Source organism: Choloepus didactylus, chromosome 21 (genome assembly GCF_015220235.1).
Source record: "Choloepus didactylus isolate mChoDid1 chromosome 21, mChoDid1.pri, whole genome shotgun sequence".
In the NCBI taxonomy this organism is placed as follows: Eukaryota; Metazoa; Chordata; class Mammalia; order Pilosa; family Megalonychidae; genus Choloepus; species Choloepus didactylus.
Window position 1 is genome coordinate 3724771 of NC_051327.1, and position 15893 is coordinate 3740663.

General features: G+C 44.8%; 1 protein-coding gene across 4 annotated transcripts in view; it reads right to left on the reverse strand.

The window, feature by feature from the left end:
- Positions 1-15893, reverse strand: part of VWA3A (von Willebrand factor A domain containing 3A) — a 50757-nt gene that overhangs the window by 17132 nt on the left and 17732 nt on the right. For all 4 annotated transcript variants that reach the window (XM_037815000.1, XM_037814997.1, XM_037814999.1 and 1 more), the window contains exons 8-19: positions 15646-15752; positions 12977-13102; positions 12677-12785; positions 12345-12410; positions 10172-10297; positions 8294-8429; positions 8100-8203; positions 6815-6895; positions 6300-6394; positions 4726-4845; positions 367-441; positions 32-176 (exon numbers count right to left, since the gene is read on the reverse strand). In XM_037815000.1, coding sequence (XP_037670928.1) covers positions 32-176; positions 367-441; positions 4726-4845; positions 6300-6394; positions 6815-6895; positions 8100-8203; positions 8294-8429; positions 10172-10297; positions 12345-12410; positions 12677-12785; positions 12977-13102; positions 15646-15752 — 1290 coding nt within the window. The remainder of the gene's footprint in view (positions 1-31; positions 177-366; positions 442-4725; positions 4846-6299; positions 6395-6814; positions 6896-8099; positions 8204-8293; positions 8430-10171; positions 10298-12344; positions 12411-12676; positions 12786-12976; positions 13103-15645; positions 15753-15893) is intronic.

The window sequence follows — 15893 nt, forward strand, 5'->3', positions numbered from 1 at the left end:
TATGGGGTCAGCAAGGACGTTGCCTACCCACCATGTCCTGGTCGGGGACGCCCCCAGTAAAGAGGTAGATGCCCTGTGACTGGTGTTTGTCTTTGTCCTTGAAGTCCACTTCCAGAGCCTTCCGCAGGGCACCGAGGACGTTCCTGCTGCCCCGGCACCGCAGGTTCAGGGCCCACCTGGGGAGGCAGGGGAAGGCGACGCTGAGTTCTCCATCTGCAAGGCCCTGGAGGGAGAGCAGGCTCGTGTGTGTTGTTGGGGGGATAGGGAGGCAGGGCCCTGCAGAGCCGCTGCCTGCACGGGAGAGGGGTGCGGGGGAGCTAGAGACAAGGCTGTCCTCAGGCACAGCAGTCACTGCCCACCACCTACCGCCAGGCGCTTTGTAAATTGTGGTGGCTCACGGGAACCATCTCAGGCCTCCAACTTTCGATTGTGTCTCCAAACCTGTGAAGGAAGGAAAGAGGGCTTGTCCTTAGGCAGGAGGTATGTGTCCTCGGTGGTCCAGCTTTTTGGGCTCCCCAGGTTTTTAGAGGGGCGACATTCTGATTACACCTCCAAAATGCAAGGGTGTCACTGGCCTGGGCCAAGCCACGAGATTCCCTTGCTGGGGGTGGCGTAGTGTCCTGGCGTATCCTTCAGGAGGGCAGAGCTGGGGCTCTCAGCCGAGACCCCGAGTGACAGGACCAGCTTTGGCTCCCCAAGGAGCCAGCAATTACGTCCTTTTTAAACTTCCCTTGCTGTGGTTCCACTCATAGCACAATTTCACTCTTTGTTTGTACTATTGTTTTTTATTTTAATATTATTGTGTCTCATTTTCCCTATGAGGTGGAAGTTTAGAGACTCGAGAAGAGGATCTCTCCCCTTTATTGAGGAAATTGTGTTCTCTCTCTGGTTCCAGGTTCATTTCCCCACCTGGGCTCCTGACCCCGCATCGCCAGTCTCTTCTGAGATCTTGCACCATAGGATATGCACACACACACGCACACACGCACACACGCACACTCCCAACTTGTGTCCACTTCCCTCTACCCCATTGCCCTTCTACATGTCTAAGCCTCTCCACACTTAACAATAACTTCCACCTTCCACTCCGTGTTCTCTCCCCACTTCCTTCTCTTCTTCCTCTCCTCCTCCTCCTCCTTCGTCCCCTCCTCCTTCTGTTTCCTCTCGCACTCTCCCTCCCTCTCTCTCTCCTCTGTTCCCTTTATGGACAAGCTCCCTGGAAAAACAGTGTACCACCACTTCTTCATCTTCCACTCACTCCTCAACCTACTGCAGCCAAACTTCCACCCTAGGAGTCCTCTGGCAAATATTAACAGTGACCTCTTTTTTCCCCCTCCAATGAGTGAAATATCTCTTTTATAGTTTGATATCAATTCCAACCATATAAATCATTCTAATAAAATAAAAAAAAATCCTTCTAATTTTATCCCCCAGAATAAATTTTTTAACTAGTTGCTCTATGGCCTCTCAGATGAAAAAAAAAAAAAAAACTGAATGTAAATATATATTTTGAGAAATGGAATTATACAATGTCTACTATTCACAACCTGCTTGTTTCCATTCACTTGGACTGATAGAGGACATTTTTCTACATCGACTCACATAAATTTCCCTCATTCTTTTAAATGGTTGCATAGCATCCCACTGTAAGGATTATTTTACCAATTCCTTCTTGATGGCTTACGATTTGTTTCCAAGCTTATCTGCTATTATTTGTCTACATTGAAATTCCTGTGCACTTATCTTTGCACACTTGTGTTAGTATTTCCTTGAAATAATTCATTAAGGCTTAATTGAAGGAATAAAGAATATACACCTAAAAATTTTTTAATACAGAGGGCTATATCAAATTACACTCCCACCAACAGTTCCCATGAGCAATTTTTCCTCACATCATCCCCAGCACTGGGCATTATCAATCTTTTAAGTATTTGCCAACCTGAAGTGCAAAAAAATTATATCTCTTTGTTCTCGTATCAGTGTTCTCCATCGCTAAACTCAATGGAGTCCTTCACTCCTCCCCTTCCTTCTCTGCTTCTGCAGGATCTGACTCTGTCTTCCTAAAATCCTCCTCCCCTTGGCTTCCCGCACTGCTCTCTCCTGGTTTTCCTCTTACTCCCTGGCTGCTCCTTTCTGGTGTTCCTTTGATGGTTCCCTTCTTCTGTCCACTCTCCAAAGGTTTGTGTCTCCCAAGCTCCGTCTTTGCTCATCTTCTCTCCCCCTTTCAATGCTCTAAAGGTGCAACTCATGCACTCCCATGTTTTTAGCCATATAATCAAAAATGCTGATGGCTCTAATATTCATATTTCCTGCCTATGACCCTTCACTGGTGCTCCCAACAGGACATCTCCTCTGGAGAATCCCCAAGCTCTTGAGAATCTCAAAGTCTACATGTTTCAAACCATCATCTCCTCCAAAGAACTGCTCTACCTGGGATATCTTCATCCCCCATCACTTCACCATCCCCTCACCCCTACGGCCAACAGTGACTACATTCCATACGTTCCGACTCCTCAGTACTTTGCACAGTCGTTTCTTTCCATTCCCATTGCCTTGGTTCAAACCCACTCACCACTAGTGCAGCAGGCCCCTCACTGGTCTCCTTCCCTCCAGTATTACACCCCTTAATTCATCATTCACATCATTGCTTGAGCACTTGAAGATGCAAACCTGATCATAACATTACCTTGCTTGAAAACCTTCAATGCCTGTATGTGCTATAGTATAGGAATCTTCTGAGCATGGCATATAAACATCCTTCATCATGAGTTTTTTTTTTTTTTTTTTTGGTCATGCACAATCTTCCCCCCACCTCTAACCCATTACCCATACTGAACAAAACTGATGGTCCCAAAAGTTCCCTAGTACCTCACACCTCTGTGTCTCTGCTCATGCTGCTCCCCCTACCTGGAATGCCCTTTCTTCCCACGCTCCCCCAGCATTCCACGTGCTAGGCAGACAGCTACTCATCTGTCAAAACTCCGCTAAAGGGAAGCTTCCTCTACGAACATTTCCTGATTTCACTCTACCCAGGCAGAATGGACTGATCCTGCCTTCGATCACTCACTATATCCTGCCTCCTACCTATTTCCTCAGAAAACACTTTATAGCACATCTTTCTTTTTATTTGCACACATTACCTACTGGCATGAAGGATATAGAGTTGCTGCAATTTCCCTTTCTTTTAGGAAGAACTTAGAGTTAGCTACATTCTCTGAGCATGAAGGTGAGCCAAGGAAATGATAGGACAGATGCTCATGATTCTATCTTCTCAGATCAGGAGCAATCCTTTATATAAGTACCCAGGGTGATGACTGATTATACTTACTAGTAGCATTTTTGTGTATTCAGCAGAGTGTAATTTACCCTGCCTAGGAAGTTAGGGAGTTTAGAAGGAACTATACCTTCTGCTCTACTGAGCATCTTCAGAGTCTAACCCAGGCATGATTCAAGCATGAGTGAGATGTGCTCCTACATTTCTGGAGGTAGGGAGGAAACATAGCTAGTGCTTGAGAGTATGGATGTTGAGTCAAACCCCAGCTCTACCACTTATTGCGCGTGAGGTTGGGCAAGTTCCTCAATCTGGAGATCATATGAAAAATGGAGATGATAATAATACTAAGCTTGTAGTGATGTTGTTGTAAGGATGAAATGAAATGGTAAATGTAAGGTACCTAACACAATAGTTAGCACTCAATAAGATCTCAAATAAACAGCTGTAATGATAGTGGTAGCGTATGTCATAATTGTTGAATTTGCTGCTACTTATTGTTATTGTGGTGGTTGTTGGATGGCATAATTCAGGGATCAGCAAACTATGGCCCTGTGTTTTTAAAAATGTTTATTCTATTACCATATATACAAACTAACACTTCCCCTTTTAACTACATTCAGAAACATATTTCAGTGCCGTTATATAGAAATAAATATTATTTCTTTACATGCCTGTCTCTCACTGCAAGGCCATAAGTGCCTTGTGTATATTCACTTCTGTAACCCCAAAGCCTCATGCAGCGTTCAATAAAAGGCTGACTTTCAACAAAAATTTGCTAAATGACTGAATAAGTGAATAAATGAATGAAAGTGTTCTCCAAAGTGTTTCTCTAAGAATGTTTCTGCAGAATTTATTAGGGGAAGATTAGGTTGTGGTATAGAAAAATTATCTAACATTAACCTTTGACTTAATAAGTATAGAACTTGCCCTATTGGATGTGAATTTGTACAAAAATTACCCTTCAAGTGGATTCCTTTTCTCTCTTTCTTCCCTAATTAGTTAAAATGGTATGCAATTTTTAAAATGTATATGTGTGTTTTTCTATGTCTATAATTTAAATTTAGAACTGGAATCCTAAAGATGTGGAATATTATGGCTTGCTAGAACGGAGCTGGGGACTAAGAGTAGGACGTGCCTGGTGACTCACCGTTTTCTTCTTGTGTTTTTCAGCTTGGAAGCCAAACGGGGCAATGGGCTGGGTTACTTTACCCTGACTGATCAAGCAGTGTATTTTGGGGACACTTATCACCTTCGCCCCAGTGGGACTGTCCTGCAACCATTTAATTATTCAATGACCCAAACAAGAGCACCCAAATCAGATAAACCGATGGCCATCCTAGAGTGCCGGGTGCTCTTAATATCTCCCAGCCACCTGTCAGAGGCCTGGGCAGGGCGACAGCACCCTAACACGCCCTCCCTCCCCTGCCCGCCGTGAGCTGTGGGAAGCTTACGCGATGACGTTGAAGTGGTCCTTGTTGGACAATTGCTCCTCGAGCAGTAGTCGCAGGGAGTGTTGGATATGAATAATGTACATGGAATTGGTCACAGAGATATCCAGCAGTATAACCACTCTAAAAAGAAACACAAGCTTTAAGAAGAGAACGGAATCTCTCAGATAATGTTTATTTTGTTCCATTTTACTATTTAAAGCTTTTTCCAGGGGAATTTTGCATGCCAAATTCACAGCTGGCCAAAATCTTTGTGGTTCGAGGTCAACAGAGGTGGGTTTGCAATGGTAGCCTAAGGGGATCATGGAACATTATCTCCCAGGGGGTTCTGTAATGGAATGAAGTCTCAGATGGTGGAGGCAGGGTATCCGTATAATGATTTTTCATACATTTCCTTGTTTCAAAGCACTAAGTTTCAATATTATTATAGGTTGGCATCATTGTAGGGAAAACTGGCACAAAGTGAGCAAGTAAGACAGGGAATAAGGTGTATCTGAGCCTCTTGAGAAATTATTGTGTCTTTTTATTTCCTCTCTCCCCCAGTTTAAGATCTCTAGCTCCATTCTGCCTTCCCCTTCTTTTACTATTTCAAATCTTATATTACGTCCCCAATCTCATTTTGAGGGAGCTATGGAGAGCAAAAGGAAATCCACTGGATTTAGGGTCAGAAGATCTGGGTTCAAGCCCCACTTTCTACTAACTGTGTGGCACTAGGCAAGTCACAAAACCTCTCTGATCCTTGGTTTCTTCTACTATAAACTATAATAATACTCTTCATAGGGTTATTTTGAGAATTAAATGATATAACCTACGTGAAAGTACTTTGTAAATGGTACATCATCAAATAAGGTAAGGAAAGATAACAATGACTAATGTATCTCTGGTCTCTCCAGGCTCAGCATCTATTACCTCTTCTGACACCAGCATCCTGGTTTTCCTTTGGAAACACCTCTATCTGTATCAGTCCATGGGAGTGGGGTGGAGCTGACCCCACCCCAGCTTCAGAGGTGGACACTTGACCCTGGACAATCAGAACATTGCACCACCCTCAGCAGAGTGAATGGTTCACAGATGGGCCCTTAGCCCAAGCCCTGGGGGCACTAAACTGGTAGAAAATAAGTCTGGAGCTTCAGGTCACTATCTTGCCACCTGGATAGGAAAGTCTGCTTGGAAACAAAGCCACTAGAGAGAAGCAAGCAGAGCTGAGAGATAAAGAGAGAGAATAGATTCCTTACATGTATGAACCCCTGGATCCAGCCATGCCTGAAGGCAGCTGTCAAATCTGTCCTAGAATTTTCAGTTACCTCAACCAGAAGTCCTTGTTATGCTTAAGCCAATTTGCATTTAGTTTCTGTCACTTTTTAATGGAAAGAATACTGAGTGACATGACGATGTTATTGATGATGATGATGATGTTGGTGACTTCTTCCTTCTCCAAGGGGTTCTGGTGAGTGATTGTTAATCCCTAATCTAACTGATGGCTTCTGATGCTACTAACAGGAAATTCTTGAGATGGATAAGTGCTGTGTCACACACCAGACCCATGAAGGAGAAGGGTACTGCTTGGGGGGAGGTACCTTTTCTCACAGACGGTGCCCCAGATTCTTCTGCTGGCCAGAGAGAGCCACTCGATCCGCCTCTCATACATCCGCATAGCTCTGCTAAGCTGTTTCTGCAAACTCAAGGCCCATGCACAATGAGTGATCAAAGGATGGCCAATGAAGGGGTCTACAGGGTAAGGGGCATTCCCCGATTGGCTTCTGGGAATGGTGTGTCAGGTCCGTGGGCACCCAGGCTGTATAAACACTTTACTAAATTGTGGGCGAGTCTGCCACAAGGCCAAGAAGAGACAGTTAAAGCATTCCACTGCCTCAATGGGGGAGGAATTAGAGTTTGGCCCAAAGGACTAGAAACATTTGTGCCTGGGGAGGAGGGTGGAGAAAGTTCCAGAGGCTCCTGTTGAATGAAGAACACAGTGTCTGTTTACGAGCGAGATTCCAGTCAGTGACTTGGTATCTCCACATCCCATGGTACCTTCTTCCCATTCCCGCTTCCTGCACCCCATATTCTACTGACTGGGTCTATCACTGACCTGGTACTCAGAGAGGAAGGGCAGATCCACATGAACATTCTTCACGGTCCCGTCGTGCCACTCAAATTGTACCATCGCCTTCTTCACTCAGGCATGGCAGGAATGGAGGAGGTGAACAGAAGCAGATATGGAGAAGGGATTTTAAGTTGAACTGGGCACTAGACTCTCTGAATCAGATGCATGAGAGGGAAATGGGCTCTGAGCACATTTCTGGTGAGATTACCCCACCAGGTCATTGCCTTGTCTGGATCTGGCAGCAGAGGGTCTTCAGGAGAGTGGCCCATTGAATGGACCATGCCTGGAAGCAAGCCAGACTGCCCTCCTGGGAGGCTCTTCTGAACATCAGAGTCCTTATTAGAAGATATGGTTGGGGGATTTTGGTAATGGCAGCGTCAGAGACCTTAAAACATACTGACTATGGGTTCTTAAACTGTTCTTTCATCATCCACCAAGCCATCATGTCCATCTTTCTGTCACTCCATCCACCTGGCCATTCATCCATCCATTGCTACAACTATCTACTTCCCTCACTCTATCCCTCTTTCCTTTCATTATTCCATCTTCTAACTCATCTTTCCATTCATCTATCTCTTCCTTCTATTTCTCCATCCTTTTCCTCTATTCTCCCATCTTTCTATTTTAGCTTCCATCCTTCCATCTATTTACTTTTCTATTATCTATCCATTTATTTACATTTTCATTCATTCATCAACATTTTCACCCATCCATCCATCTTTCTTTTCATCTTTCTTTCCATCCTTCTGTCCATCTACCCACCCATGCACACATCCAGTACACACTCACTGACTGCCTACTTACTTTAAATTGGAGACACAGAGTTGGAGAAGAAAGAGTTTTTCCTCTTAAAGAGCTCATACTTTTGTGAGGATTTAGACATGCAACAAATTCATGCACAAGCACATTGTAGGAGCTATATGTAGAAGCCTCTACAAGAGACAGTGAGGATACAAAGAGAGTGAGTTTCTTCTATTTACATGAGGTGAAGGAAAATGATGGAGAAGGTGATCATGGTTCCCAATTTACTCCCTCTTGCCCTATCTCTGAAGTTTTATTTTCAGATCTTTCAAAAACAGCAGTTACAGTAGATTTGATGAGCATTCTAGAGTCCTGACTGGCAAAGCCCCACTCCAGGCCACCAGGCCCCACAGTCCTGGGGCTCTGCCTTTAATTCTCATTGTCCGAACATTTAAGAAGACAGGAAATGCCACGAAGGAACCCCTCCTCCAGAGGACTGGAGAAAATTCTGTATTTGAATTAGAATTACCTGATGGACGGTTGATGATACCGTTTTCTGGAGAATAGGCACGAATTCCTCCACAGGAGAGAATGCATTGGGTGCCAGAACCTGATAAAGGCTTAACTTCTTGGCTGTAAAAATAGTGGGGTTTGAGGTACTGTCAGCAAAGCCCCAACAGGTTTGTGCTTTTGTCCTAGGTTTTGCCGTCTTGGGGACTTTACCTTTCAGACCATTGATCTTTAGCCATTCTGTAGAAGTCTTGTCCAAGTTTGGGAACTCAATTGTGAGGGGTGCTTCATGCTTTGGGGGTTTAGGCAAGAGACTTGTGGGTGGCCCTTTGTCAGTCTCTGTGGAAATCTAAATTAAATAAAAAACCTCATTGCATAATCATATTTTAGAGCTGGAAAGTCCTCAATCTCCCCCATGTACCCAGTCTCCCCAAGTGGAACATCTTAAATATTACCTCCTCCCCAACCTCTTCTTTGGAGATTTCTGGAATTTCCAGGGGAAAGGGAGCTGTAGCCAGCAACTCCCTCCCTCTTTTATTGGCCTGTCCTTCTCTCCCCTCCACCACACTTGCCATTAATTTCAGCAACAAAGACTCCAAGATGACAGGCACCCCAATGTGCGCTCAGAATGCAAAGCTCAGGGAACTATAAAGGAGCTGCTATATCAAATCATTTAAGGAGCCCAAATCTAGCCTGGCCCTCCCCTGAATTTAAGAAATGAAAAAATTGAGGTTTTGAGAGGTTAAATCACATAGCTGGCATATAAGATCAAACACCAATAAAGCATAGGGCAGCAATTCCAAAACTTCAGTCATTTGAGCACCACCTTCGTGAATTTTGCTATACCTGAATTTACTTAATATTTTAATATTTACTTAATATTTACTTTTAATATTTTAATATAATATTTTAATTTTATTAATTTCAAATTTTAATTAAATTTAGTTAATTAAAAATTAATAAAATTTAATTTTAATTAATTTAATTTTTATTTATTTTAATATTTACTTAATATTTTAATATTTTAAAAACATATGTATCATTAAATCTTTTACATTATTTTTTGCATACTAAATCAACTGAAGTGATTTTAAAAAGAAAGGTACATTACTACTATAATGAGCTAGTTTTATACAAAATAAGCATGCGACATTAAAAGAAAATTAATTTGCAAACCACCTAAAATCATCTTGCCTACCACAATCAGTACCTGCACTTCATTTTAGGCATGGTCTTGGTGCCAGATGGATTGGGTTCAACCCTAACTCAGTTTATTTCTATCTCTGCAATCATAGGCAAGTTATTTAGCCTCTTAACTTCAATTTTCTCAGTTGTGAAATGGGATTAATAATATACCTACCCCTGACTGTATTTGTGAAGATAAAATAAAGCATTTAAAGGATTAAGCACAGTGCCTAACTTAGAATGAGCACTCAGTAAATGAGAACACCATCATTGTAATACTTATAATTATTGGTATTATTTTTGGATAATCAGTGAAAGGGCTGGAACTAAACTTAAGAACCCTGTCTCCAGCCTGGTGTTTCTTTCTCTATACCCAGTCAGGGCAAAATGACTGGCATCTCACAGCCACACCTTCATCCAAGGCACCTATGAATGCATTCTCAGTTCTCGTCTGTCCACAGCTAACTTTTCTTTATGCTGCTGGTGTCATAGCCAGCTGAGTTCTTCTGCTCATGTTAAATTAACCAAGTCGCCAAACAGAGGATGTTTGCCCTAAATGAATTGCTGGGGTGGGGGAAGAGGCCACCTTTGAGACGGCCTACTCCATGTGGTTGGATTTTACATGGTTTTCCAAAGGGGGGAGAGGGGCAGCGGCAGGAGGGAGGGGGTGGAAGGGGTCTGTTCCCTGTCTCTGCAATGAATTTTTCAGTTAGAAATTCCACCAGGATCCTTCAGGTACCATGGCAAGACCACCCCGTAGAACCCAGCTCAGAGCTCAGGGGTACCGCTGGGGGTGGGGCTTTGGCTTGTTTCATTTTCAGAAAAGGAGAATGGCGTGAAGGTCCTGCGACACGCCGGCTGAGTGCTCTGGAAGAAGGCCCGAGAATCTACGTCTGCACGACCTACCTCCTTCATCAGTCCAGTCAGCTCCTGACAGGGCTCGCCCTGGACCAGGGCTTGGACGTGGCTGAGGAGGCTCTGGGCCTTCTGGATTTCTTCCAGGAGCTCATCCTTGTCCTGGCTGGTATAGATCTGGGGGTGTTGGAGCAACTGGTCACCCAGAAGTCCCTTGGCTACTGGCAGTGGCCAAGGAGAAAAGGGCAAGGAGCAAGGTCAGTTCCCAAGCAGAGTGACTGGCTGTTTAAGCTCGAGGTTGTAAACTGGGTCCGCGTGCCAGATGGAGCCAGCAAATGTGTTTTGTTCCTTTTGTATAGTACTGGCCTGCAGCGTTTTAAGAACACTGACAGATTTTCTGACCTTAAAAATGTAAAGCACCACTTCACACCTACTAGGATGGCTATTTTATATATATATGAACACACACACACACACACATAAACATAACAGAAATTAGTACATGTTGGTGAGGATGTGGAGAAATTGGAAACCTCATGCATTGCTGGAGGAAATGTAAAATGGTGCAGTTGCTATGGAAAACAGTTTTTCGGTCCCTCAAAAAGTTAAATATAGAATTACCGTAGGACCTGGCCATTGCATTCCTAGGATTCCAGAGGATTGTATCAGGGGCTCAAACAAAAACTTGTACACAAATGTTAGCAGCACTAGTCACAAAAGCCAAAAGGTGGAAATCACCCAAATATTCAGTAGATGAATGGATACCTAAAATGTGGTCTATCCATGCAATGGAGTACTATTCGGCCATAAAAAAGAATGAAGTTCTGATACATGGAACAATGGACCTTGAAAACATAATGCTAAGTGAAAGAAGACAGACACAAAAAGCCACATATGATATGATTTCATTTATCTGAAATATCCGTAATAGGTAAATCCATAGACACAGAAAGCAGATTGGTGGTTGCTAGGACCGTGGGGAGGGAAGCATGGGGAGTAACTGCTTAATGGGTACAGGGTCTCTTTTGAGGAATTTTAGAACTAAACAGAGACGGTGGTTGCACAACTTTGTGAATGTACTAAATGCCACTGCATTGTTCACTTAAAGTAGTTAATTTTATGTTATGCATATTTCACCTCAATAAAGAAATGTAAAGAAATCACAAATGAAAAATCCAGACTTCTGTCTTTTCTTGAAAATTTAGACCTGGCAACCCTGGGATCACATTCCTGCAGAGCAACACTCAGCCAGGCTGAGTCGTGGCTGCCTCTTTGGATGGGGTGTGCATCACCCAGTTTACCACAGTCCCCACCGCTCTCTGTTGCCTCCCATTGGAAAGTCAGTTGTAAATTTTTGTCATCCTCACACTGTTGTTTTGCTCAGAGTGAAGAAGAAAATGAAATATTTTTGTAGCCATATCTCCATCAAGTGGGAAAACAATAGATAAACCAAGAGGGCCACAGGTTTTAAGATGAAATATTTCTTAAATCAGCCAGTTTCATTCATTTCCTTTACTTCCCAGCCCCAAGTCTGCAACCTCTACAGAGTCTGTGCAGTGAGGTAGCAAGAAGGGGGGTTGCCGTCCAAGGCAAATGTTGCCTGATCCTGGCTCCCTGGTATGAGATGCTAGGCTTGGTGACAGCTGAATATGCTTGTGAGATGTAAATATTCATTTACTCGTGGACACTAATGGTTGGTAGACAAAGCACAGCCTGCTAGCTGAGCAGGTGATTGGGTACTCTCTCTGCCAAATGGATCAGCACACAAGTTTGCTCCTTGTTACCTCGACTGTGGACACAGAATGGATGATGCTCCATTATTAACTGGGACAAGGACACTAATGAATGAACTGGTAGAGAATCAATTGTCCATTCTGCTAGGAGAGGGAACTGTTTTAGACTCCGTGCTTTGGTGGGAAGAGGGGGGGGGGGGGGCATATGTTTATGCCAATTGGCTAGTGATTCAGGATTCTACCAGCTAGGGGTTGAAAGGCCCATAGCATGCAATCAGCTCATCACACACACTGACCAAAGGATCTCTTGAGACTTGCATGTTGTCCCTGGTCTTCCCACATATTCATTTTAACCTGACTACCTCTCTAAACCTACTGAGCATGGGGGAAGCAAGCACAAGGCGTGATCTGTCCTAGGTCAGATCCTGGACCCAGCCCTGGAGGCTGCAGGGAGGGGAGGAGAGGGGCGCTGTATTGGCACAAGGGCTTACCTCCATCTCTGGGCTGTAGCAGTGGTAGGAGCTCCCCACAGCGTCTGCCAGGTTCTTTAGGACAGCCTGTGGGGAGGTACGCAGCGTGAGCCCTCACCCGGTCAATGCCAACCCTCTAACATGCTTCCTCCTTGATGGAACCACCCAGCAACCCAACCCTGCCATTTTACCAAAGAGAACTAGGTGCAAGGAGAGGCAGAGGAGAGGCAGGAGCTGCCTGCTCTGGGCCACAGCCTGGGGGCCTGTGCAGGAACGCAGCCCCCAAGGCAGTCCCGGCTCACTGGACTCTCTCACCAAATCCTGGGGCCCCCTGGGGCATCTCGGGTACTTACGAGGGGCACCTGGTCGTTGCATCTGTAAGTGATGGTGTGGATAAGGAGGTCCCTTCCCATGGTGGACTGCTGGATGTAGTGAGACAGGATTTCGGAGGGCTGATCTGGGCTGGGAAGAAGATGGAAGAAGAGATTCCCAGGAACATCGCCCCAGGCTGACCCTCCCCAACACTGGTGCACATGTAGCTGTTCTCCCAAGTACATCAGAAGAGTCACGCTTGATGACCTTTTCTCAAACAATTGTTTGGTTCTTCAACCCCTTTCACGTATTCTGTCATCAGCTTGGGAAAGGAGACCTACCAGCTTCCCATTACGGTCACCAGAGAGTTCAACCCTTTTATGGTGAAGATTTTCTTCAGGGCTTGCAGCAAATTGCTGCCTCCACTGGGCTGTAGTTTCTTTACCCAGTTCTTGAGTTCCTGGAGCCTGGGGAGGATAATAATGGAGACAGCAGCAGCACTGAGTCTATAGTGCTCTCATGAGGTTCAGGCCCAGTAGAAATATTAGCTCACTGAAACCTAACAATCACTCTTTGAAGTGGGTACCATTATCCCCAGGTTATAGATGGGGAGACTGAGGCTCAGGGTTAGGTAACATGTTCAGGGTCATACTGCAAATAACTGGTAAACTGGAGGTTGCAAATCAGGATGACTCTAGAACCTGAACTTCTGGTCATTCTGTCATTTGAGGGTCCCCACAACTCTCCTGGGAGCCAGACCTCGGCCTGGAGCATGGCCTTAAGTCCTTAATCCTAATGGGCTCTAACAGCAGGCACTGTGACTGGGCAACTACTTCCCCGTGGGATGGGACACACCACTGGTGAGAGGAAAATGTAAGCCATTTAAGGAACTGGTGCTGTCTTTGACCAATGCATTGCACAGCACTGGAGTCCTGCTCTCCTGCACTCCTCTTTTGGTCGGACAAAAAAAAGAAAATCTCGTCTTCGTGCTAATAAGTCTGTCTTTATTATAACTGTCTGTGCCAGTTTGAATGTATTATGTCCCCCAAATGCCATTATCTTTGATGTAATCTTGTGTGGGCAGACCTATGAGTGTTAATTAGATTGTAATTCTTTGAGTGTTTCCATAGAGATGTGCCCCACCCAACTGTGGGTGATGACTCTGATTGGATAATTTCCATGGAGGTATTGGCCCACCCATTCAGGGTGGGTCTGAATTAAATTACTGGAGCACTACATAAGCTCAGGCAGAAGGAGAAAGCTGCTACCGCCAAGAGGGACACTTTGAAGAAATCACGGGAGCTGCAGATGAGAGATATTTTGAAGATGGCCGTTGAAAGCAGACTCTTGCTCCAGAGAATCTAAGAGAGGACAAACACTCCAAGAGCGACTAAGAGTGACATTTTTGAGGAACTGCAGCCTAGAGAGGAACGTCCTGGGAGAAAGCCATTTTGAAACCAGAACTTTGGAGCAGACGCCAGCCATGTGCCTTCCTAGCTAACAGAGGTTTTCCGGACACCATTGGCCATCCTCCAGTGAAGGTACCTGACTGTTGATGACTTACATTGGACATTTTATGGCCTTAAGACTGTAACTGTGTAACCAAATAAACCCCCTTTATAAAAGCCAATCCATTTCTGGTGTTTTGCATTCTGGCAGCATTAGCAAACTAGAACACTGTCGATCTTCCTTTTAAAAAAAAGGAGAAACCAAGTCCCAGGCCTAGTGCCAACTCTAGCCAACAGGTTTCCAGCTATCACTGTTTCACTTTCATCGTATTTATTTTTATAGCTACTTTCTAATTATGACCATGGATATGGGCTTCCAGTTATAGTGATGATGGAACATATCCTTCGACAATAAACAAAATCAGCTGATTTAAACAAAAATACACAGTAGTGCAAGTGACACTGAGATATGACAAAAGTCAAACAGGACGTGCAGGAATGACTGAAGCTGGGGAACGCCTGGCAAGCTGGGGAACGCCTGGCTGGATGATCTCAAGGTGACTTCCAGTGGTTTAACTAGAGCGGAAATCACAATCCCTTCCACTGAGTACGTGCCGGGGCCATATACTTATTTTCCATTTCATCTTCACCACAACTCCGGGAGGGGTAGGTATCGTCCCCTTTCCTCAAATGAGAGAGTAAAGGCCTTGGCGAGGTCCCGCTACCTGTGACTGTCAGAGCTGGGATCCAAAGCCGGAGCTGCCAGACCTGGGTGCTTCTCCACCTGGCAGGTTCCTCTTCGCAGCCAGCCCTGGGCAAGGAGTCTTCCCTTCCCAGATCCAAGCATGGTTTCTCCTGGAATCAGCTCTGCCAGCTACTAGTGCAGAGACCTCAGCTATGTTCCCTAACCTGAGTCCCAGTTTCCTTATGGGCAAAATGGAGATGCTAATCCCAGTACATGCAGTAGCTATAAGTATTAAATAAGATAATATACATGAAGAGCCTAGTGTTGTACCTAACACATGATGGGATCAAGAATGTTCTCCTTCATGGAAAAGAAATTTCTACTAACTGGTAAGTAAGGTGCAGAACAGCATACTTGCTCCTGTTTAAGATTAAATGCAAGATGATAAACACAGAGATGTGTGGATGTGCATAGACTGTCTCTGGAAGTTGGTCTAAGAGACTGATATTGGTAGGTGGGAAGGGGGTCTGGGGTGACAGGGAGACTCATTTCCATTACTTACCCTTTTGTACTGTTTGAATTTTTTAAAAAAAGACATGCACACTTTTGTTTTCATGATAATACAACTATCTTTGCTAGGATGCTGGATAAAATGGTGTTTCGAGTTGCTTTGTCTTTCACTGTGTGGAATGCTCCTGAGGGTAGACTTTATTCTAAAAGTCGTTGGCTACCTGTGTTGCCATTTTTGTGAACTGTGCTTGTACGCACTTTCTTTTGGGGTCTTGGGACTTGCACTTTGACCATACAATAAAGACACTAACCCTAAGGGAAGAAAATGAACAAATAAACCTCCTGCTGGGGTTGGGGAGCCACTCACGTGGAGGCACTGACTTCCACGGGGGCTGGCCAGAGGGCCTTGGCGGTGGTCCCGAAGGAGAGGATGTACAGCTTCTCCTTGTGGCTCAGCTGCTCATCAATGAGGCTCTGTTGGACAAAAGGACATCACTAGCTCCCAGGGCCAGGGGGAAAGAGGGGTATGGCTTCACTTCTCCTGCCTTGGGTGGCCCCTCAGGGCTTGGGTGTAGGCTGTGCCGAAATGGGGCCCAAAGCTGCCATTTGCTTCCC